The 25,024-nt window shown below is 45.4% G+C and overlaps 1 protein-coding gene across 10 annotated transcripts in view; it reads left to right on the top strand.

Annotated features, from left to right (window-relative positions):
* ADGRB1 (adhesion G protein-coupled receptor B1) overlaps positions 1 to 25,024 on the top strand; it is a 286,572-nt gene that overhangs the window by 181,812 nt on the left and 79,736 nt on the right. For 8 of the 10 annotated variants that reach the window (XM_051612439.1, XM_051612442.1, XM_051612443.1 and 5 more), the window contains one exon: positions 15,426 to 15,567. In XM_051612439.1, coding sequence (XP_051468399.1) covers positions 15,426 to 15,567 — 142 coding nt within the window. The remainder of the gene's footprint in view (positions 1 to 15,425; positions 15,568 to 25,024) is intronic. The other 2 variants (XM_051612441.1, XM_051612445.1) reach the window with 1 other exon arrangement.

Genomic DNA, 25,024 nt, shown 5'->3' on the forward strand with positions numbered 1-25,024 from the left:
GTCAGTGGGTTTCTGCATCCCTGCATCCTCATTGCTGTCATACATGTCAATTTGTGACAAGGTACCTTTCCCAGCAGCATGGCTGGAGGCTGAAAGGGAATCGATGAATCCAGTGCCTCTCTGCTTTGTTCCCAGCTGAGCAGCACAGTCCTGCTGCAAGATCTTACCCTCTTCCTCCAATTGATCTGAGTCCTGCCTGCCAGAGAGCTGTTTACATCGACCCCCAGTGAGAAACCATCTGATCAGCACACGGGAAGGCTGGGAACAGGTTGTTCAAGGAGAGGGGGCAGCCTGAACTTAACCATCAGCATTTATTTGTTAGCATTTATTTAGACACTAGTGCACCAGCCCCCTCAATGCATTAGCATCATCTTTATTTCCCAGAGGCTTCCTCCTCTTCTGCCAATGTAAATCCAAAGCAAACCCTCCAGTAGGTTCCTTTATACACCCACATAAGTCAAGTCAGAAATCACACTGGTGGGATTTTGTGGTTTATTTTACATTTTTTCTCCCCACTCCCTCCCAAAACCTGTAACAAACTAGCATATAATGTGAAAGGACATCTATAGTGGCTCTAGATGCAGAATAATGATGAGGAGGAGGTGAGCAGCAGTGCAGCATCCCTGAACCAGGATCCAAATGACCTTCAGATGCTACTTTCCAAAATTTCAACCGGGAACAAGGGAGACATTCCACATATTCAAGGGGCTGTCTGCTCTGCTGCTCTTGACTCCCATGAAATGCTCATTTTGCTGAGTGCAGAGGAAAAAGAGACCAAAGGGAAAAGAAGGAGCAAGGGAAAGCACTGGCAGAGAAAAAAGTGCAGCTAGCCGGACTCACACCAACTAAACCTTCTCATCTACAGAGCAGCATCCCTGTGTGCATGTATGTGTGTGCATGTATGTGTGTCCCTGCCTCTTGCTACGCTTGCCTGGCTCTGTGAACTTCTAAATGCTCCTCAAGACTGATTCAGAGTACAATGATTGTCACCGTTTGACTCAAGTTCGACAACAATGCTCTTGATCCCCTCCCCCTCCCACCAAGGTAGGGAAGGAGAGAGAGAAGAAGAGAGAGGCTTGGCTGGATTGAAAACTAAACTACACAGCTTTAATTCAACACTAATGAATGATATAAAAAATGTATACACAATTATATACAGGTATGTTCAGGTGTGTGCAAAAGCCTCTCACCTCCCCCCAACCCCAGCAACTCCTACCACACTCCCCTGAGCTGGAACAGCCCAGAGAAATGCTGGAGCTGCTGCTGGAGAAAGCCCAGAGTGATGAGGGTCAGGAGAGCTCCAGCCTGGAGGTCAGTGGTGCTGGATGGACGGAGTCCTCCCTGGACACCAGCCATGGGTGGAGGAGAAGGGAAGAAGAAGAAGGAAGTTGTCTTCTTTGGTCTCTGACCTTCCTCTGAGCTTACATAGATCTGCGGAATGGAACATCTCTGGCCAGTGTTCTGTCTGTCCAACTCAGCCTCTTATGGGGGGGGCATAGATCTCCCTGTAGTGTTTGAGCCTGCAGAGTGAAGATGTGACCTTGAAGACCCAGCAGTTAGAAAAACAGTCCACTGTCTTATCAGCTTTTGTTGCTAGTTAAAAGAAAGCTTGTTGAAGGAAAAAAAAATCAGTAGAAGGAGAATTGGCTTTATCCTGGCTCAAACCAGGACAATGATGTACACTTGTAGGCCTGAAGAGGGTCTTGATTTTATTTTAGCATTTCTCTGAGGTTCAAAGCTCTGCCTGTCTATCTGAGGGACAGGTTTGGACTGTAACAGACAGGCTAACATAGCCTGAAGTATCCTGTTTTTATTGTACAGCCACTATCAAGTGTGTATTCCTGGGAAAATCTTATTACTCTGTTTGAAAGTTATGATAAAATGGTCAGAATTTTAAAAATGTTAAACCCATGACCTCCTCCATGAGTTTCTCCACCTCCCTTCTTACTCTTATAAAAACAGGGTCTTAGAAGCTCCACTGCAACATGTTAAATTACTTGTGCTAAAGGGAGGTGGCAATGCATAAGTGACCTTTCTCCTGGCAGTCCCAGAGTGGTGATGTGAAATGGTGCAAAAATGTATTGTGCCATGATGGGACAAGTATCTTCTGCACCCTGGCCTGAGCCAAAGGGTGACCTGCCTCACCTTCTTCTAGTTTGATGAGGATGTTTGCTGAGCTCCCTTGTCTTTTGGCTGCAAAGATGCAGGTCAGAAAGCTCTGCCTCCAAGTCGAGCTCACCCACTTAGAGTTATTTGGCACAAGACACATCAGGAAATGCTCAGTGAACAGTCTCAGAGGACTTCTTTCACCCCCTCCCCTTTGCCTCAGCCACCACAGGATTTTCCATTTTTTAGGGTGATTGCCTTTGCTCTGCTTTTAATTCCCATCTCAGCTAGAAACAGTGGAGCGTGAAGCTATCCAGAGTTCCCAGCTTCAGATATATCTGTTGCTGTGATCCAGTTGCATTTGTGAGGACTTTATTCTTAAGAGATTTGTGGGGGTTTTGCTAAGTGCGTTGAAGTAATTCGTACCTTTAAAGGACTGCATCTCCCTCTTGGTTACGGTTAATCTTTAATCCAGCATCTTCATCTTTGCCTGCAGCACCTTAATTTGGCTTCTTGATTTAATTTCTTTTACCGTCTGCTACCTCCTCCTATTCCCAGCCCCTCTGTCATCTGCCTGATTTATTTTTCTTTGTCTCTTTATCCACAGGCCCTGCACTCAGCCATTAAAATTTTCTGATTTAGGTTTCTGAGAAGCAGTGTACCCTGGAGCCAGTGTTTTGGTGTTGAGAGAGACATCCTTTTTCCCAGCCTGGCCCTGGGGCCTCCTGTACTCTTCGTAATGGGGCTGGGACATCAGCTGCAGTGTTTGTTTGCTGGTTTGTAAAGTGCTTCTTATAGGTAGACAAGAGAAAATCTGTGTCTCTGTCCTTGACTTTGTCGTGAAAAGTTGGGAAGAGAACCAATATTGCTTGGGCCATTTCAGAGAAGGGGAGGCTGAAAAGAAGAGAGCACAAGTGACAGGATCTGGACCAGAACTGGGATTTGCAGTCTCTTTGTTCAGAGCTAATAACACACTTTTATTTTCCTCTTTTCTTTAGTTCCATGGACCAAAGCAATGTCCAAAATCCCTGGCTGGGCACACAGAAGCAAATCTGCTGCCTTGTTGTTGCCAAGGTTTGATGTGACCAGCCATGGGATGATGGTTGTGGTCATCACTCCATGCCAGCTGACCATCTCTCTGCTCCTCTGGGCTCTGGCTGAGGGTTTGGGAAGAGCTCTGTGTCCTTTTAGGCTCCATTGGGGTGATCTAAGAAGATGGAAGTGCTGATCAGCAAGCAGGATATACATGCTACCTTGTCTAAAGTAGCCTGACCATACCCCAAAGAGGACATGAAATATATCTTACCAAGTGTTTGTGCTGCTCACTGTGCCTTTAAACCGGGTGCATTTGTACATCCTTGACTAGCCAAAGAGAGTGTTGCCAGCTTGTTAACTGCTGCCTGCCATGTCTTACATTTATTTTGGCATCTGGTACAGCAAAAGCATTTACTGCCTTGTTTCCCCATTCTTCCCAAGCCTCCTTTCCCATGAGACCTGGGCATGGGACCATGACATCCAGGTGCAGCAGTGTGCTCTGCTAATGCGCTCGGCTCCTCTGAGGGTTTTCCCTGAATTGTTCTCAGTACATGTGACAAGGCTGCTGCTTCTCACTTCAGTGTGCTGAGGCTCATTTTCTGTGTCACCAGGAAGCTTTCCCTGTTTCTCAGAAATGATCTTAGGTTGTCTGGCTGTTGTACAAGGCAGGGAGTGAGGATTGGCTGCATCATGTACAGGTTAATACCTGCCTAGGAACTGTATCACTTTCCAAACAGAAAAACAGAGTAACCCACTCTGGACCTTGATTCAGTTTGAGTCTTCCTATCAATATTTATAGGACAAGGGGGAATGGTTTCAAGCTGAAAGAGGAGATTTAGATTAGATATCAGGAAGAAATTCTTTCCTGTGAGGGTAGTGAGACAATGGCACAGGTCACCCAGAGAACTTGTGGATGCCCCATCCCTGAAGTGCTCAAGGCCAGGCTGGATGGCTCTCTGAGGATCTTGGTGTAGATGGAAGTGTCCCTAGATGATCTTTCAACCCAAACTGTGATTTCCTAAGAAGGACTCACGGCATAACCAGCCACAAATCTTTAATGTGTCAGGCATCTCATGGTAATTGAGAAATTACAGCTGGAAAGCTGATAGGAAAGCTGAGAGGGTAAGGTGAACATTTTCCTGTCCAGCTGGAAGATACACTCTTTCTACATGTTTACTAAAACAGGAAATGTCAGGAGGGCTGTGCAGTGTGGTACAACAAGTGGGTGACACAACAAGTGGGTGACAGCCCATTCAACACAGTTTTGGCTCCCTTTCTTGTTTTGCAAGACCTGCTGAAATATTTCCGTGCAAGTGCTCCAGTCAAGGACAACTGAGGAGCTGCCCCTGGGGAGGACAGTCCAGCAAAGCCTGGATGAGCAGCTGTGAATGTCATGTAGGGGTGGTAGCGAGACAGATATATCACTCACTGATTTCACCTTGTCCTTTGTTGGAAAGCAGCCCTATGTGATAATGAGACCAACCATCTTACTGCTCAGCTTTCCCTTCCCCTGATGTCCCAGGGGTACACATCCCTCTACTCACTAAAGTCAACTTCAGAAAAATCCCAACCTCTGTTTACTACACTTCCCCAATAGCTCCTGTTTTCACCTTTTTCCCAAGATGATCTTGATATCTAATGAACTATTTATTGCTCTGATAGTCTGGTGTAGCAGGAAAGCTCCAATGGGGCAACTTTACACAAAAATGACTGGACTTTTTACATCAGAGGGGTCCCAGAAATGCTGCAATGATGCTTTTAGCTCTGGAGAGCAGTAGTGAGTTGAAGAGTTTAAGATCAGAATCTAAAGGCTTGGGTGGATAAAACATTAATCTGTTTTGGAAGGTAGTTTGAGGTCATCTTCTGCAGGCACTGACAGGTGAGCCAACCTGATGATGTCAGTGTTTGCAGTGTAGCCAAATCTGAGAATTACTTTTCTTCTTTCTTAAAACCATGAAGTCCTGGGATTACAGGGAGCTGTAGGCTTTTCTATTTCACAGGGTTCTGCAGAGGATCTTGAAAATGTCATGCATTTAAAGGAGAAAATCTATAAGAAATAACTACTTCAAACATGCTATACCAAAAAGAAATAATTAAAAAAGGAATCCTGATGATATTCCAAGGGAAATTCCTTATGTTGTGTGTAAGTTGAGCTGTGAGGCTGTGGAAGAGATCAGACCTGTAATTACTGAGCAACCACTAAAAGTGAGGTCAGGAGGGAATATTTCCCCAGGTTCCCAGCAGAGTCTACTGAACAGGTTTGCCCTGAAACATTAATACAGTGACAACTTACATCCCACCTGGATGCGTTCTTGTGTGATGTGCTCTAAGTGACCCTGCTCTAGCAGGGGGGGTTGGACTAGATGATCTTTCGAGGTCCCTTCCAACCCCTAAGATTCTATGATTCTACGATTCTATGATTTTCATGTTTGTTTCTGTTTTAAAGACCAAGGACACTAACAGTGTCTTGGCTTTCTCCATGTCTTCTCTATGTAGTCCGTGGTATCGGGTCTTTTCTATCAAAACTTTGACATTTGTGGAACATGTTAAGGAATGTTTGATGACTTACTGGGGAGGACCCGGCAAGGTGATCCTTCTGGAACTCCATCCCAATGAAGTATCTGTCTTGTAATTGCTTTGGAAAGGAAGTTTGGTAAGAAAATATACAAAAATTGTATTGACAGGGTAGAGACCCAGTAGCCAAGTTCTCCTCTCCCATCCCACCCTTCCTTATGCACCAAGGCAGATTTTTGGAAACCAAGGCATGGTGCAAGTTTCATCTGCAAGAGATGATACCTGCATTTCAGGCCTTCTTCTGGAGCTGTGGAGTAGGGACATAAACGGGAAGAGTACTCATTAATTATCCACAGGCTTTGGATTTTAAACAGCAGAGTCCAAAGCCCAGGAGGCTGACAATGTTGGGAAGCCTCTTCTGTGGGATTGTGTGGCCTTCTGATGAGAGTCATTACAGCTCAGCATCAGCTGTATTTATGGTGTCTGAAAAGATTATCTGCAGATAATCTTACGGGTATTTAGCCAGCCATATGCTTTGTTTCAATGGTAATATGTATTTCTTTGTGAGCTTTAACGTTGTTTATGTTAATTAAGGCTTCAGACTGGATGCTGCATATGGGCTGCTTCATTTTTTTTTGTTTTCTGGGGCTAATTTGCAGATAGTAAGTAACCTTCTCCCCTGCAAAGTGCTCCAATTCCGTTAGCCATGATTATGGATTCAAACGATTATATGATTCACTTGCTTTTAAGCTCCTTGTAACTTTCTCTTCCTGTCCCTCCTTGCCCTCCACTCCCTAAAAATATATAAAAAAGGACTTGGAGGAAACCCCAAATATCCCTCATTTCCCATAGGTCATGAATCTTTTCTTAAATCACCATTGTCTTAATTGTGCTTGTGTCAGTTCTCAAGTAAATCAGCCAAAACCACACGGAATTAGGGGTGGAAGGAAGAATTAATATTCCTGCTCTGGTTTGATTTTCCTTGCAGCAAGCAACTGGATCAATACTAGGCTTTTCTGTGTTTTCCCCCTTTTTCCATTTCCATTGTTTTTTTTTTCTGAAGAGCTAATTTAATAATAGTTGCTAATCTGATTATTGATTTTATCCTACAGGCAGAAAATTGTTTCGTTCAGTGCCAGGTCTGTGCTGTTGGGGTAGAGGTGAGAAAAAGGGCATCAATGCCAAACAAAACTCATCAGGAGACAGACCATCTCACCAATTGAGCATAAAGTTCTAGAGAGGATCCAGAGACCTGTTTAGTTTAGGTTTTGTTTTTCTTTCTGTGAAGAGACAAGAGAACTCAGATGAAGGATGTATGGATGCATTTATTGATTGGGAAGCAATGTTGCTCAGTATTTTCAGGAGTGGCTGGTTTGTCCAGAGACTGGAGCTCTCTTAGTGCCATCTTACAAGACTCTGTCTATTTACTTCTCCTTTGTGTGCCTCAGTTTCCTTATCATAGAATCATAGAATGGTTTGGGCTGGAAAGGACCTTAAAGATTATCTAGTTTGAACTCCCTTTGTCATGAACAGGGACACCTCCCACCACACCAGGTTGCTCCAAGCCCCATCCAACCTGGTCTTGAACACTTTGAGGGAGAGAGCATCTACCACCTCTCTGGGCAACCTGTTCCAGTGTCTCACCACACTAACAGTAAAAAAAATATTCTTTACATTGAGTTTGAATCTACCATCTTTTGGTTTAAAACCACTAGCCCTTATTCTATCATTACAGACCGTGCTAAAAAGTCTATCACCTTCTTTCTTACAAGCTCCCTTTTAGTGTTGAAAGGCCACTCTAAGATGTCTCTGGAGCCTTCTCTTCTCCAGGCTGAACACCCCCAAATCTCTCAGCCTGTCCCCAGAGCAGAGCTGCTCCAGTCTTTGGATCATCTTCATAGCCCTGCTCTGGACCTGTTCTAACAACTCCATGTCCTTCTTGTTCTGAGGACTCCAGAACTGGACAGAACACTGCAGAGAGGGTCTCACAAGAGCACAGTAGAGGGGGAGAATCCCCTCCCTCCACCTGCTGCCCATGTTATTTTTTTTATGCAGCCCAGGATCCCACGAGCTTCCTGGGCCATGAGTTAAATGATGTTAATGACACTAGATGTCTCGGAAATAAAAGCAGGAAAAGTGCTGGACAATCAGTTATTGCATCAGAGCTTCATTTTTCAGGCTGGGTTACATGGATGTCACCACAGCAGAAGTGCCTGGTTTTCTCAGAGGACATGGGGTTTGTTCCAGAAAGCCTAGACTGACTTGCTGGATATGTGAGATGTCTCACAGGATTTTCAGTAGCATAACTAGGAGCTCAGCCTGGCTGGGAATTAGTGGATTAATCACAGAAAGGCAAAATGGATCATAGGATGACCCATGTGGAACAGTTTTGCAGCTCTTATTCAGTGCTTAGGAAGGTCTAAAAGGTGATTACTGCTTTGGCACTGACAGTGCCCAAAACTCCTTGAGCAATTAGAGTGGCAAAGAATGATTTTATCCCATATTTAGCTTAGAGTTTAATTTATTTCTGTGTTAACTTATCTGGCATAAGAGCCTTTGTGACTCATTTAAAAGCCAATCAAAGATTCTTTATTTATTTAATTAATCAGCCTTTTTTTTTTTTTTTTTTTCCCCAAAAGGTGCAAATCTTTTCATGTCCCTTTTTTTCTGGGAACCATGCACTTTTTAATCCAACCTTTTGGTCTTGCAGAAACATTGCCTCTGCTGCACCTGCTGTGGAAATATGATTGTACAGTTTTTGTCCCGAGCTATTGTGCAGAGCCAAAGTGTTTGAAAGGCACTCTGGGGCAGCCTTTGGCTGGAAATGAAAATTGCTTTTGGGAATCCCACAAAAAGGATTAACTTTGACTTCATCTCTGGTTCATTCTCCAAATTAATAATCAATCTGCCAGCTGGAGCCATGCCAAGCACTTGCATGACCTGCCTGGTTAGCAAAGGGGGGAATGGCCCACATGAAGCAAGAAGTATCAGAGACCCACAGAATCACTGAGGTTGGAAGAAAACTCTGGAGATTGTTTGCATTATTTAAGTCTCAAATATATATCCCATTTTTAAAACCTCTTTTGGATCCATACCTCTTCTCACAACAAAGCCTCTCCATTTGTGCAAACTCCTATTCAGAACAGTACTTCTATTTGAGAAAGTCCTTAAGCATGTGCTTAGCTCCTATTTAAATCTACAAGACAGTGCTTAATTGCTTTTTCCCATCAAGTGCTCAGATAATGTTCATGGCCGTGTTGTAACATATGGTGAAATATTTCCTTGTGGAACATCATTGGAATTACACTGGAGATAAATCTGACCATTGACATTAGAGACAAAACCAACTTGTCAGTTTTCCTGCTAACCCTTCCAGTACAATGTTTTTTACACCAGTCTGGTTTGGGGATTTCTACAATTCCTCTCTGACTGGCTTGTAATCACTCTGACTTACACTGCTGTCTGATATTCTGCCCACATTTTCCCTTTAGTAGATTTCCTCTTTCTTCCCTCTCCTCTTGAGAGAGACTGGAAATAATTCTGCTTCTCCATTAGTGTACCTGGATTCAGTATCTGAGAGTAACTCAAATTCTGCTCTCCTGCTTTGCCACTGAGCTGTGAGTGTGGGTTTTCCATTACAAACTCAAAGTATTTTTGTGCAGAATCAGAGGCTTTGCTGAGAAGACAAAGGGTCACTTCTGGTCTCCAGATGACATCTGTACACACAGGCATGCACACACAAACATACACATGTATCTCCCCTTATGGACCTGTTTATTAATATCTCATTTTCTTCTCCAGGATGAAAGTATTTTACATTCAAATATGCTGTCATGGTTTGAGTCAGGATCAGGAATTAAACCAGTGACAATAACAGTCTCAGTCCACTTGCCCTCCCACCAACTTAGCAAAAGGGGAGGGAGCAAGGAGAGAGACTTTCCAGATTCAAAACTAAACTAGACAGCTTTAATTAAACACTAACGATAAAAGAAAATATGGACAAATATATACAAACGTGTTCAGGAATGTGCAAACCCCTATTGTCTCCCCTCAACCCCAGCAACTCTCCCGGCATCTCCTGAGCTGTGAGCAGCCCCAAAATGTCCCGGAGCTGCTGGAGAGAGGGCAGAGAGACAGGAGCTGGGGGAGAGTGATGAGGGGCAGGAACACAGGAGCTTAGGGATGAATGGTGATGCATGGATGGAGTCCTCCCCGGATGCCAGCCATGGATGGAAGAGAAGGGGAGAGGAAACAGGAAGGTGCTTGACTTCCGTAATCCCCGACCTTACACCAGGCTTGCACAGGTATATGGAATGGAATACTTTGGTCAGTTTTTCTGCCCACCTAGTCTACTCCTCCCTGCTGGATATGACTCTTCTGTTCCTTTAGCTTAAACCAGGACACATGCAATATGTCCCTTTTGTAATATCCCTGCTTTGTGATTTCCTAGAATCACAGAATGATTTGGATTGGAAGGGACCTTAAAAATCGTCTCCTTCCAACACCCCTGCAATGAGCTGGGACATCTTCCATAAGACCAGGTTGCTCAAAGCCTTATCATATCACTTTTTCTTAAACAGATCTTAGTGAAACAATCTTTATGTTACAAAATTCAGTGATCGAATAATTTAGGATTTGAAGGTTGCTCTGACCTGGGAGGCTTTCCATCACTTTTGCTGGCTGAATCTACAAAGCCTTGTCTGAGCAAAGCACTAGATGCATCCAACAAGATGGAAACTCCCTCAGATCCGAGTCTCTGGACCACAAAGAGATCCTAGGAGATCTCTCTCAGTGGTATTGAATACAACACCTGCAGCAGATATAGCTGGACAGGCTCAAACATTCTGAAGCCATGAATAGGACTACCCAAAATCACAAGATTGGCATTACTGATGAGATTTCACACCAATACAGCTGCGATTTTGAAGCCTTTCAGTTACAACTGAATCCTGCATCTTTAGGAGTTTCTCAGCAGCCAGGTGGACTAGAAATTAATTTTAAAATAAAGAAACACAGCATGAATCTCAAAACTAGGCTTGAAGGCTGGTTCATAATATCATGCCCACCTGGGAATAAGGCAATGCTGGCACCTTGCCTGAGTGCCATGGGTAAAGGAATGAACAAACCCTTAGATGATGTTATCAGTTAACCCTCTTGATGGTGTGATACCCAAGAAACATTCCACTCAGCTCTCTGAAGGCTGAGCTTGGCCTGTCTCTTGCCACATAACAGCACGTGGATGGTCAAAAGAGGCTTGTGACTCTTCAGGCATATCCTCCTACTTATAAATCCATTCTCCCAACTCATCTGCAAGACATGTCCCAGAAGGGTGCAGAGGTCTTCCTATCAAAAGGACTGCAAGGCCAAATGAATAGATAATAAGGTTTGCAAAGAAGAAAGAAAAGATGAGAGAGGAGTTATTTTTCCTAGGAGCTTAAAACCAGAGGAATGGGCATGCTCTTTGGAGCACCCAGCATCTGAATATTCAGAGTAGTTTAATAACAGGTAATGATCAATTAATAATCACTGATAGTAATGAGGGCCAGGTTTTCATTTTCTATTAAATGGCATAGTTGGACTTATCCTGCAGTGATTTATATGAAGTTTCTGACTCAGCACGTCTCACAGCACCCATCTTTTGTGTGATTTATATCAGCTTTTAAAGTAAAAACTGGATGGCTTTGATCCAATTGATTTCTTTGAATCCAGTGGGATAAATAAGCAGGCATCAGTCCAGGTCGTGAAAGAGCAAAGGGCAGTTATTATAATTTTTAATTTTTTACCTGGATAAAACTGTGTGCTCTTCTGCATCTGCATCTAGAAATGGATATCAGCCTGTGCCAAGGGTGGCTTTGACCCTGGATAGACTTTATTCTGATATTTTATTCACTGCTGTGCTGGCAGCTTTTCTACCAGGGGAGTGTGAGACCAGCTGCAGCATCGAGGGAGTGTTATTTCTTTCCTGATACCTTCCCTGGGGTTTCCTGTTTTGGTAGGATTTCTGATTTCTTTTTCTTTTTTTTCTTTTCTTTTCTTTTCTTTTCTTTTCTTTTCTTTTCTTTTCTTTTCTTTTCTTTTCTTTTCTTTTCTTTTCTTTTCTTTTCTTTTCTTTTCTTTTCTTTTTTTCTTTTCTTTTCTTTTCTTTTCTTTTTTTTTTTTTTTTTTTGCTTTCTTCTTTTGGATGAGGTTACTTTTGTTGATGCTTGGCCCAGATCTGTCCTCTGAAAGCTGGTAAATGAGTAAAGCTGGGCTTCAGGATTGAAAGTGATGTTAAGGCAACTGGATTCACATGTTCAAATTGCTTGGGGGCAACGGGTGTGCTTGTATGTCAATGTGCACATATTTGCTGCTTTAAGAATTATACTTCTAAGTATATTTGTTTCTTGTAAAAGCTGCTTAAAAAGAAAAAAAAAATAAATAAGGTTAATTATATAAGCACTTTTCTAGATATCCACAAACCTAGACATGAAAAAAGACAACCAGAGCACTTTAAAACCCCCAACTAAACAAAAACAAAGCAAACAAACCAACCCAAGCAGAGACAAATAGACCCGTTATCTACAAAAAAACCCAAGTAAAATCTGTTTTTTAAAAGCTGTTGTAGAGGTTTGGACAAAGGATAAAAATGGATAGCAAGCAATTCAAATTAGAACCTAGAAAAAGTTGAGCGAAACAAAAACTCTAAGAACTTTATTGTTCAGGGTGGTTCAAATGAAAAAAAAAGAAAAAGGAAAATTTAGAGTCTACTAAACCCCAAATAATTCCTAACGGTGTTGGTTTGTTACTAACTAGAAATGACAGATTTATTTATAATAATGCAGAAATTTCAATAAACACCTGTATTCTGTAATTTGAAGAGGGCCTGGTTCCTTAATCCCCATCCCAGGCTAATAAAATACTTTTCATTACCCCAGCAGCCAGAAAACATGCTATACTTCATCCAATAAAGTAAGACATTTTTAAGAAAAACAAGGCAGAGTAATTTTGCATGCAAGAGTTTTAAAAGAGCAGGCTAAAGTTAATTTGGGATCACTGCTCTTTAATAAAAGAAGGGTGGAAGTGTTCCCAAAAGCTGGAGAGAGGAGCATGTGTCTGTAGGCACAACAGCCTCACTCCAGAGCCCTCCAACTCACATCTGTCTTAGGCACAATAAAAACCATCTGATACAGGATCCAAAAATTCAAGGATTGTGTATTATTGTGATTGTAATTGAATAATAGCATACTCATTAAAGCAGAGAAAATAATAGCAATCAACGCATGGAAAATATATCTTGTCAAGCTCAATTAATACTTTATATGAGAATACATGACTGGTTGGTGGAGTCTGAGCATTTATCATTATTTGTACACATCATAAGTAAGACATTTGTCTTGGTGACAGTGAATAAACAGAAAGACTGGCTAATACAGTCCTTGGAAATATAGGTGGTACATGTAGTGTAGGATATAGAATTTATATTCCCTCTGAGACTGGCTCTGGATCTCTCAGTCCCTTCCAAGAAAGGTGTTGGTGAATTGTAGAAGGTGCATGGAAGAGACCAGAGAACAATGCCCTAACCCTGAGATTCTCCAAGAGATGATGTGACTTAGATCAGTGAAGTGCATGTGAAGAGCTGACTGTGCTCTGAGGAGACAGATTGATGTCCCATCAGCTGGATCACCATGCAAGAGTGTCCAGATATTTAGAAAGGCCTGGCTGGATGCCAGAAAAAAAAAAAAAAAAAAAAAAAAAAACAACAAAACACACCTCATCTGGATTTTGTGTCACTGACAATTTCTACAGTAAAATTAGTTTGGTTTTATTATTCTATTCTATTCTATTCTATTCTATTCTATTATATTCTATTCTATTCTATTCTATTTGTTACTGTATTTATTTACTATGAAAAGTGCTTTAATCCAACTCAGAGATGTTTCGGGAGGTTCAGTGTCATGTGTTAAACTGAACCCAAGTGGATAATCACCACAGAATCACCAGCCTGTGTTGATGCTCTGTCACCCTGTTGGCACCCAGCCCTTTCTCTCCACTGTCTTGCAGAATGGTTTATGGAGCTGGAGGGAGGCTCTCCCATTGGGTGAGGAATGGGTCAGTGTGTGCATGGAGTTGAGACCTGCAAGAAACTTCTTTGCAACTCAAGGCAGATCTGCTGGAGTCAGCAGAACAGAGAAGTCCAGGCCATCTGTGATACACCCAGGGCTCTGAGCAGCTTGGCTCCATCTGGAGCTGCTTGAGCTTGCTGCTGGCATTCTTTTCTAGTCCCCTCCTCTGAGAATGGTCAGATGTGCAGGTGGGACGACTCGCACCCATGTTCCACCAGTGAGGTCACATGGCCCTTTTGCTCTGCCTCCACATCCTGTTCCAGGCTCCAGTGAAGCCCAGGTTATCCACATGGATCCTGACCTTCACCTTGTCCATTGTATTTCTGCACTTACTCTCTGCATTTGCACCCCGTGAGTGACCATGTTTCAAGAGAGTGGTCCAGAGAAGACACAAAAGCAATGGGTGGAAAATGAGTGTACTTCTTGGATGATGGCTGTACCCTAGCACATGAAGCAGAGCTTAGCCTTTACTGCTCACATGAAGATGGGGCTGCAATGACATTTCTTGATGAAACCATCCCATCTGTGGGACAACGGCAAACTTTCCATCGAGCCTTTCCCACCTACAACCCCTACCCCATTCTACAGCCTGAAAAGATGTCATAAGAGAGCAGGGACTTTGTCCTTTTGAGCTCTGGAGGTCCCTCTGGCCATGAGGCAGGGCGATCCCAGCCCTGCCTGGAGCTCTGGAGGCCTCAGGGGGGTCCTGTCATTGTCTATGGAGACACTGACCCCAGAAAGCTGGGGGGAGGAAAAAAGGGGAGGGGGGAGGAACAGCAGGAGATGGGGCTGGCACCTGTGGAGCAATTGGGAAGGGGTTTCCGGGGTGTGGGGGAGGGGTGGAGTTATGTATTGGGGTAATTAGTGTAGGGGATGGGAAGGGTGCACTTCCTTGTGGGAATCATGTGGCTGAATGAGGTCTGTGTCTGAGGGGGAGGGCAAGGTGAGGGGGACAGGTTTATGAGGTCTAGGACAGAGGTTCAGGGAGAGTATATGGGGTGTGGGGTGGGGCTATGGGGTAGAACGAGTTTTGTATAAGGTCTGTGGGACAGGTCTATAGGGTTATGCATCTATATATAGGATATGTGGGACAGGGCTATAGGCTTAAGCAGTGTATTTGGGTTGTGTAGGAGAAGCTATAGGAACATTTATCCTTAATACAGGGTGTGTGTCACAGGTCTATAAGATTAAGCATCCACATAGTGGGTGTGTGGGAGAGGGCTGTAGGGTTGGGAAAGTGTATAAGGGATATGTGGGATTGCACTGTAGGGTTACTCATCTGTGTATAGGATACGTGGGACAGGGATACAGGATTCTGCATCCTTATATGGGGTGCATGTGGTGTGTTGGACAAGGCTCTGTGGCTACGCGTGTGCACATGGGCTGTGTGGGCTGTGGGGTTAGGGAGGTGTGTGTGGGGAGAGTGAGGCAGGGCAGCCTGGGGGGTGGACGGGTCAGAGCTCCGCGGGGGACGCGGTGATGAACCAGCGCCAGGAACAAGACTAGAAGATCCAGGTCCGGGTGTGGTGGTGGGATGGGGGTGGGAGTGACCGGCGGGGGAAGGAGGTGGGGGGGTGGATGCCGCTGGGGACGCGATGCCCTCTCCCCGCCCGCCCTGACGGCCGCTCTCCCTCTCTCCCCGCTCCACCGCCCCGTCCCTCCCTCCAGCAGAGCCTCCGCCTCCGCCTCCCCGCCCGGCGCCTGGTCCTGGCGCGGCTGCCGAACGGTCCCGCTCGACGCCTCCCGGACTAAGTGCCTGTGTGACCGGCTCTCCGCCTTCGCCATCTTAGCCCAGCTCAGCCCAGACATGGTGAGTCCCGCCGGAGGGAGGAGCGGAGGGGAGAGAAGACGGGGGGGGGGGGGTGTTGGGGGAGGGGGACACACGGGGGACGGGGGAAAATAAAGAGGGAGGGAAGGGGATGCGGCCGGAATGGAGCGGAGCATCCTCGCCGTGCGGCTCTTGGGTACCGCGCACCTGAGCGAAGGGGCGCCGGGGACAGACCCGAGCCCTGCTGCAGTCCGAGGTCGCCGGGACCGTGGCGACACAGCGTGAGGCTTTGCATCACCCTCCCCCTTCACCGCTGCCCTTCCTCTCCCCTTTCCTCCCACCCTTACCGCAGCTTTGGGGAGGGGGACACACACCCCCGGGGGCTGCTGCACTGCCTTCCCCCCGTCCTCGCATCCCTGCATCCCTGCGCTGGGCGGTCGGATGTAAAAGCCGCTAAACGTGTGGGGGGGAAACCAACCCCGTGTTCTCTCCCGTGGGCTCCCCATGCGCGAAATCTTCACACGTGTCTTATTTTCTTGGGGGGGGGGAGAGGAGGGGGAACCACCCCTCGCCGCCCCCCTTCTTCCCTTCGCCGCTCCGTGTGTCTCTCGTGTCTCCTTCTCTTCTCCGGGCTCCTTCTCGCTGCCCCACGCTTTTCTTTTGTTTGGTTGGTTTTGGGGAGGGGGGGGGGGGTTCCCCACTCCGAAATAGGGGACCGCGGAGGGGAGGAGTTGTGAAGTTTTTGGCTGCTCTCGGGGACACGGAGCCGGTGCCGCGTCTCGGACGGAGCCTCTGGGAAAAAAAAAAAAAGTGCAAGATTCCTAGAAATTATCACTGGGCGTCTGCACCCTCAGTCAGAGAGTGGGATGGGTGCCAGGGCAACATAGACGACAGCAGGGTGGTCAAAAGAGACTTCTTAGGCTCCTCTCTTCCTCTCTTCCACCTTGTGCTTTTCCGAATCTTATTTATTTATTTATTTGTGTTAGTAGTCCGTCCCTTTTTGGACAGTTCCCAGATTCACAGAGAATAAAGTGCCCCTCTCCCTACCTACACCTAGAGCTTCTCCATCTGCCTGGGCAATGGGAGTTACTGGGCCCTTGCAATTATATACTAATTATGCCTTGCTTGTTAACTGCTGGCTTAATTCAGCAAAAGGGGAGGGGAAAGGAAGAAAGGAAGGGTGATGATGGTAAAGGGGAGGAGGGGGATCACATTTTCCAAGATGAAGGTTTGGTTTATTATTAGAAACACTAATGTATTTGGTCCACTAGTTACCATGGAAACAACATCTGCACTGAAGTGGTTTTTAAAGACACAGCGTTGGTTGTGTTTGCCCGGGCCTCGTGCAGGCCCAGCCACTTCAGTGTAGTGAAATGGGCTTTTTGGGGTGTTGGGTAGAGCTGCTCCTGGTGTGTAACTGACATCATCGGGATCCTCTTGAGAGAGACACCCAGCTTTTGGTCTTGGTATAGATGTGCTGGTTAAAGGATGCTCAAAGGTAGGGCCAGGACTGGGTTCCCACTTGGAAGGGGCCTGGAAGGAGCTGGCTGCATTGATGTTGACATCCCTGCAGTCATCTTCTTTCACGTTGTTTCCGTGTCTTCCCACCGAGCAGGCTGGGATCTACGTGAAACCAAGAGGGCAGGGAAGTAACCTGCTGGGCTAGGGCTTTCCATGTTGACACCCAGCCTACTCAATGTGGTCAAGCTGAGCTCAGGTAAGACAGCTGGGACCCATCTCCTGCAGCTTTGTAGCCCTGCTGCTCCATATGTTCCCAGTGAGCCTGCAGGGCTGTGTCCCACCAGCAGCAAGGCTTCAGCCTTCAGCCCAAGCAGCACCATCTGAAGTGTCTGACTCTGGAGGCTGTGATGGCCACAAGTATGATTTATTGGGTGACCCTCGTCCCACACAGGAAGGACTTTGTGCTGCCTTTGCAGGCAACCCAGGCGTGGCAAAGCTGAGGGAGGCTGCATGGTGAGAGAAAAGAAATCGTGATGTCTGCTGCAGGAATACTTCTCATGCAGAGCCTGAAATGAAGCCAGCCTAGGTGTGCAGATGAGCTGCTGGTGCAAGTCCTCTGCTGATCCTTCTTCTGGAAGTGGGCAGAGGACAAGGCAGTGTGGGAAGAGAGAAAGGAGTCTTTGGCTTGGCTTAAAGCAGAAGTTTCTCGAGCAGGCAGCTAAGTCGTTATGTTCCCACAGAGCGTGGTATTATTTAACTAAGCAGCTAGGAAAAAAATGGTTAATTTGACATGACCAGATACTGCTGCTCCCTCAGCTCTAGGTGTTTGGAGTGTTATCTGGACAACACAGAGTTGGTGTAAGCTCTTTATAATCCATGCAAGTATTTTCACATCTGAGAGTGGGTTTGGCTGCAGGAAGATTGAGCTTCCTTTCCCCCAGGCGTGCTTTATTACATCTGCAACTAACCTCTCAGCTGGTCCTTTGGGGTTTAAGCCTAAAATTGCTTTCTTCATCCTCTTTCCAACTGGCTGCTGCTTTGTTTACATTTTCACAACTCATTTTTCCCCAGCCTGTAGTCAACTCGTGAGCATCAGGATGTGTCCTTTGGCCATACTGGGAGGAAAGCTGGAGCCTGGCTGCCTCCTGAATCTCCCCACTAAGCAAAGCCAGGGTTTTGTTGATGCTGTGGAGCATTGTTCATCTAGGTTACCTACCTCAATTTCCTGACTGAGTGTCATTCTGAGCAAGCCCACGTTGCCTCTCTTCCTCAGGGGTGGCACCTCGTCATCATTGGTGTCTGCGGTGGTGACATTTATAGTGCTGTTTTTCATGTGCCTTTGGAGCTCTTAGGACAAGAAGCTTCGTCCTCCTGTGTCATTAATATTATTTATTGCTATAAATCTCCTTTCTGGAGTCTTTGGCCCTGGCAGTTTGAAATATTTGTAACCCTGGTACAGGCACAGCTTCTTTGTAGAGAAAAAGGACCAGTAAAGGCTTGTAGGGGATGACTGCTGCTGTCCAAGCAGCCGTTTTGGATTTGCCAAGGACAGAGTTGCCCTGGCTGAGTTGCTCTTACAAGGAAAGGAAGCAGTTTTCCTTGATTTCAGTGAAGGTGGGGGGTGAAAGTGCTGTATTTAGGTTTGGTTTTGGAGACAAACATCCCTAAACCATGCTGCAGCTGTTCAGATCCAGCTCAAAAACATGAGTTTAAATTGGGCTCTTTGAGTCTGATTTCCCTCTGACCCTGTTATTTCAGTTAGACAGAGGTAACTTCTTGCACTGGTTTGGCACGACTGCTGTTTGACCATCGTGCAAGATGAAAACCCCTTTAATTAAAGAACACAGACAAGGTTTTTGGGGTCATTTTTTGTTTTGGTTTTATACCATTCCTAGCTTGGTAGGACAATGGTATTGATATGCTCTGATGCTACACATGCATTATAGCAGTGCTAATAGAGAATAAGGACAAAAGGAAACTGTAGAGCCAAGTGTTTGAACTATCCCTTAGCAAACCATGGTGAAGCTGGTTAAGAGTCTTGTGGTGATGTTTTTTCAGTATTTCTTGGCAGTCTTGGCAACTTGTTGGAGATGGGAATGAAGGGGAATGGGAGCCTGAGGATGTTGCAGGAGAGCCTTTCACTTTCTGGTTTTCTTGTTTGAGTTTGACTCATGTGGTCTCTTCTGCCTACCCACTCATGGATGGTCTTTATCAAATCAATCAAGTCTTACATCTTGGTTCTTACAGCACGTAGGACCATAGTGAGACTGTACCAATATATCTCTGCTCTCTCTCCCCCTCCTCACCAGCCTTATCTGCAGAGACAAGGCTGATCAGAATTAGGCATCTGAGCTCTACTCTGATTTCTAACGTTAGAGAGGGTTCAAAGGTGCTGATGGCAAGAACTTGCACGGATGCTGAGCTTGTTAGTTTGTGCTGAATTATTTTGAACATCTTGTCTCTACGATGGCATTCACTGACAAGGAAATGATTAGCTTGAAGGGTTGTACAGCACCTGTGTGTTTTTGCAGGGTGTATTGTTGACCAAACTTACAGAGCTGACTTGGATGTGTGTTGCCAAGACAGGTGAGTGTACGCAGGGAGCAGCCCTGACCCTATGAGATTCCAGGGCTCTGCAAGTCCTTGTTCATTGTTATCTCCACTTTGCATGAATTCCAGGCACCTTTTGTGATGTGCTTCCTACCCGAAGGAACAATGCCTTCTTAGCTTCTCTCTCAACTCACAACATTTTGTAATTATTTCTTTTTTTCCTGAAAACATCCCAACGTTGTATGTGCAGCAAAGGAGAATAAATCCTTTTTTTCCCTGGGGAAATAAAGCATGGAGTGTAGACTTTCAGTGTATGTCTTCCTTGAGCAGGCTGTGGGAAGGAAATAAACATGCAGGTCTGGTGTGATCTTGCTATATCTTGAAGATCTTCCATTGAAAGTGCTTGCCCTGTGCTATGGGAGGTCTGTGTACTTCATGGAGAGTGCACAGACGTCGCGTGGATTCTTTTAAGGTCCTCGAACTCTGTAGGGACTCCCTTGCATAGACATCAGATCCAGGTTTTCCAGCAGCATGCTTTTCCTCTGTAAAAATGTTGATGTTAATGAACAAATATGTTTTTGTAAAGGTGTGGCAGTTCTGAAATAATTTTAATGGAAAATTATAGCAGTGTTTCACTTAAGTAAGACTGGGAGGATTTATTTGGAGACGAATGGTTTAACATTTATATTCTACCATCATTGACCACGTGAGATTTGGAATCTGGATAAGAACAAGGCCTTTTGCATACCTTGAGAACAGTCAGTTCTCATGTTTGCAATACTTCTCAGTTTTTCTTAACAATGATGTTACTTCTCCTGCTGTATCACCTCTGATTCAATAGTTGTACTTTTCTGCTGAAGGGGAGTTTTCAGTTTTGCCTGGCTCGAAGTCTTCAGGCATCAAACCACTCTCAATTTGCACAGGGGATCTAGGAAAGAGTTTGTGAGATTGGTGTATCCGGGAGTATTGGCTGAGCTACACAGCTGAGAGCTGTTTCTGTGCCTGTAAGTGAAACTGTGACCTTGGGCTAACCACTTAATTATTTTCTGTTTCCGCTTCTCCAGCTGCAGCACCCTTGCAGGTGTCATCCCAGGCTGTGTGCATCTGTATTTGCACAGTGCCCCAAACCTGAAGGGTGCTACAGAAAGTCCCAAGTGCTGTCATTTCCCTGACAGAGCATAAGAAGCCTCCGTTTGCTCAGTTAGCAAGAGCTGTGCCAGGGTGAACATTGCTGAGCTGCAAACATTTGGGCTTTTGAGGTCCAAATCCTCTGCAAACCTTCCGCGCTTGTGCTGTTGGCACCTCTTCCTGCAATCACCCTGTCCTCTCCAGGCTGCTGCTGCTGCATGCAGAGTGTCTCTCAGGAGCTGATTGTACCTCTTGCTCTTGTACTTTGTGGAGCCCTTGAACTGGAAACGTTTCCTAAAATTTCCTGGGGATTTGTGCTGTTGTTGCTGGACTCTCCCTGGATATGGAGAGGCCAAAGTGGGAGTGAGGAAGGAACACTCCAGCTGGACTCCTGCCTGTCTCAAGAGACCTCTGTGCTGAGACTGGGGAAAGTTAATGGTATAAGTGCTGCTGGGGATTTCTGGGGTTCGCCAATCTCCTGCTCCACAGCAGGAGCAGCTGCTGTGTTTTCCCAGGGGTACCTTTCCCCAGGGTCTGTGGCAGCCTGCAGGAACAGGCTGTGATTCTGCAAATCACAAGCTTGTCTTTCCTTTGCTCAGCAGGGATGCTCTTCTCACTAAATCCAATATAGTCCCCTTGAGTTTCCGCACGTGTGGATAGCATGAAGAAGAGAGAGTACAAACCAGCTGGGCAGGCAGTTTCCCCTTCCTCTCTTTCTCATAATGCAATTAGGAAGTAGAGAGGACATGTGGTGCCCTTAGATGGCCAAATGCACCAACCCACAGACTAGCTCCTTCTTAAAAATAATTACATTATTTTTCAAATGTGGCCTCTTACCAGAGGGGGGTGAATTGTGATTCTACGTTGTTGCTTAACTGGTAGTCACCTGGTTTTAACTGTTTGCTTTCTCATCACTAACAGAAGTCTGTCAGTATGCCTTGCAGAGTGAGTTTGGGCTGGATCTCATTTGAGTTTGGACATGACCTGGAGTCAATGTATGGATGATTTATGCTGGGATTTTAGAGCAAGGGGATTACTGGTAGAGCTTGTGGTGTGCTCCAGGTGCCAGGCAGCAAAGGAAACCTGAGTTTATTATTTTGCTGGGAGATATGAATGGTTAGTGCCATTCCCATATGCTGTACAAAGCTATCTATGAAGGCATTCCACTAGAAAATAAGTAGTGTTTGAACACATCAATAGGGAAGGTGTCAGAGATGAGAGTGATAGGAAATCCCTTTCAGTTCTGTGCTTCTAGGAGAGAAAACACTTGAGTATATTGAAAGAAGACAGGTAGCACATAAGGTGATTATAGGAGGATTTGGCTCAGCATAATAAGCAGTCATCCTACCTCCTTCGTGACTGGCTGTGGATCCAGCTGCCTGGCGATGCAGCGGGTAGTTCGATAAATACTCACAGCTGACACTTTTCCTCCACTGAGCTTCCTCTCCACATTTGTGGATTCACTCAGGTCTTTAACTCCTGACAAAACTCCAGGTGGTGGGGTTGCAGCAGTGTGGGTCTGCAGCTCTTCCCCTGTGAGCTGGAGCCAGCAAGCTCCGCACAGCCCTGGCAGAGACTCTTCTGCAGGCAAATGCTGCATCACCCTGTATCTCTTCATCTGAAGGGGACATGGGAGAGGAACACGATCAAGTGGCTGGGAGCTTAAAACCTTTGTGGGATTCAGTGCTTCAGCATGAGTAATATTGAGCCAAATTCACCCTTTGGTGTGAAGGCAAGAGCAACACTGGCATTAACCGAGTGACCCCAGGAGCAGAACAGGGCTGATATTAGTCCTTTGTCTTCAGCTGAAATTAAAAACTCACCATGCACATCTGGGATATTGCGTGTCCAGGCATTCCTGAGGGGTTTGGTGCCTGTTTTGAGCTGCAGTACTTAATGGCTTATTGCCATGAAGGCAGCTTAGGAAGGGTGACAGCTGCCCTATTACCCAGCTACAGCTTACTACTCAGTTGAAGGAGGCGTACATTTACTCCAGTACACCAGGATCCTCCCAGTTCCCACTTTCCCCTTTCCTAAGAACTCAGAAAGCAGGTCTCAGATTCATTATGTGCAGATTTAAGCCACCAAGAGCCATAAGTGTGAACAAAGGGGATGAGCAGTACCTTTCTGAGATGCTCTGTTGTGTTCAAGCAGGATGACTGTTGTGGCATGTGACTGTGGAAGTATTTGCATGGGACAGGATGGTGTGTTGGAGATGTTTGGTACTTCCACGCTGATGGTGGGAAGAGGTGAGCTCTGTGAAACTGTTTGACTCTTCTCTCAAGGAGAAAAGACTGATGGGAAAGGAAAATACTCTTCAAATGAGTAGAAAGTAGCTGTGGAAAGGGAGTAATCAGCTTTCTCTGCCTGCTGGGGATTTGACTCAAATTGCAATGAGAGAGATTTAATTTAGGCACAAGGGAAAACCTCCTGGCTGCTGGGATAGTCAAGCACTGAGAGCCTAGCTTCCATCAGCAATGGTTTTCTTGAACAGTCTGGGGATGGTTTAGATGGCTTTGAGGCAGGCAAATGGGTGAGCTGGTCTTCTGAGGTCTTCTCCCACTGGATTCTTTAAATCAGATCACTGCTATGGCTGCTTCTTGCTATGTAAAGGATATAAATCTGGCAGAGATGGGGCATACTGGTTTGGGAGGTGGAGGAGCAGGAAGGAGGCAGATGGGGAAGCTCTGGTGGGTTAGGGTACATACTTGGAAAAATTACAGGGTTGGTCCACAAATGGGGAGGCTACCTCGCCTGCTTTCTGTATCCAGCAGTAACTGTTGATCCACTGTTTAGATTTATCATGTGTTATTTGAACCACTGAATCACCCGGGAGGCTTTAACTGTGGTCACCAGCCTCAGCAACCTGCTGGTACTGAATGAGCCACAAAGCCACCCTGACCCAAAAGAGGTGAAATACAGATGAAATTTCCAGCTGAAATACAAGGATGCTTGGATATGGGAGGGTGTGGGAGCACATGTAAACACCGTGAGGGCATTAGTCATCATGATCTGCATTAAGTCGTGGCACATCTGCTGTTGTCAGGATTGTTTTGGAGACATTGCACCAAGCAGGGTTTCACAGAGGAGGTTTAAAGCAAGAGCACTGGATATCTTTCTAGGTGTTTTTTAGGGAGCTTCTCCCAAGGCAGAGGGTGGCGTGGGAGACATCACAAAGGTGCTGGGTTGAAAATGGTAACAAGTGGGTGATGGAGGCTGGGTTTCACAGGCCCATCAGGGATGGGAGCACATTAGTGCTAAATGAGATTATTTTCCTTTTCAAAGCACTTCAAGGACTAAGTTCATTGTGTTTGAAGAGTTGTTTGAACAGTTGAGCTGTTGAGTATTGCTTGTCTTTCCTATGTAATTCTGCATCCATCCAGCTCTGTAGTAGTTTGGCCTTGAAAAACCCTTTTTAGGTAATTTTGGCAAGCTCCTCCACCAGTGAGCTCTGTTGTGCCTTGCCTAAAGGCTAAGGCTGCCCTTGAGTTGCTATGAAGTGAGACACGGAAATTAAGTCATTTTTTTTTTTTTTTTATTTTTTCCCTTTTGTAAAACAAATATCTACTCATTTAAACCAAAATCGAAGCAGTTTCTGGAAGGTTTGTGACCTTCATCTTTTGCTATCTATGAATAGCTGAGTGGACATATCTCCTGGAAAGGTTTTGGCAGTAATGGCAGCCTTTAAGCAAAAAGGGGCAATATGCATGGAAAACAAATGTCAGACTTGTAATTATCATAGAATCATAGAGTGGTTTGAGTTGGAAGGAACCTTAAAGACAATCTAGTTCCCTCCCCCACCTCCCACTGGATCATGTTGTTTCAAGCCTCATCCAACCTGGCCTTGAACACTTCCAGGGAAGGAGCACCCTCAGCTTTCTTTGGCAACCTGTTCCAGTGTCTCACCACCCTCGTAATGAATATTTGAGCTTGAAACTTCCCTCTAAATGTTAGGATTGTCTAGTCAGGAAACTGGGATCACGTTGTGTGTGATAATGGTCAGTCAAAATGAGGCTGCAGCTCGAGTGCTCACTAGCTACCTGCCCTACTAACCTGATGGACAAACAGAATATAGTCAATAAATCTGTGAAAGGAAAATCATTCTGCTCTTGTCCCACAAGCAAGAAAATGCTTTGATTTTTCATGACAAATTGTCCTTTTCTGCTCTTTTAAATACAGCAATCATGTCAGCCATTCCCCAGATGGGGAATATCTTACTACTGGGGACAGTTTTGATCTTGTTTATATCAAGTCAGTATAAATCCAGTACAGTTATAAATCCAGAGTCTGTTACAATTTTACTTCCCAGCCACTCATCTGGGAATGAGACGGGCATCAGGGCCAGAGGCTGATTCCTTGA

Source organism: Apus apus, chromosome 2 (assembly GCF_020740795.1).
Source record: "Apus apus isolate bApuApu2 chromosome 2, bApuApu2.pri.cur, whole genome shotgun sequence".
In the NCBI taxonomy this organism is placed as follows: domain Eukaryota; kingdom Metazoa; phylum Chordata; class Aves; order Apodiformes; family Apodidae; genus Apus; species Apus apus.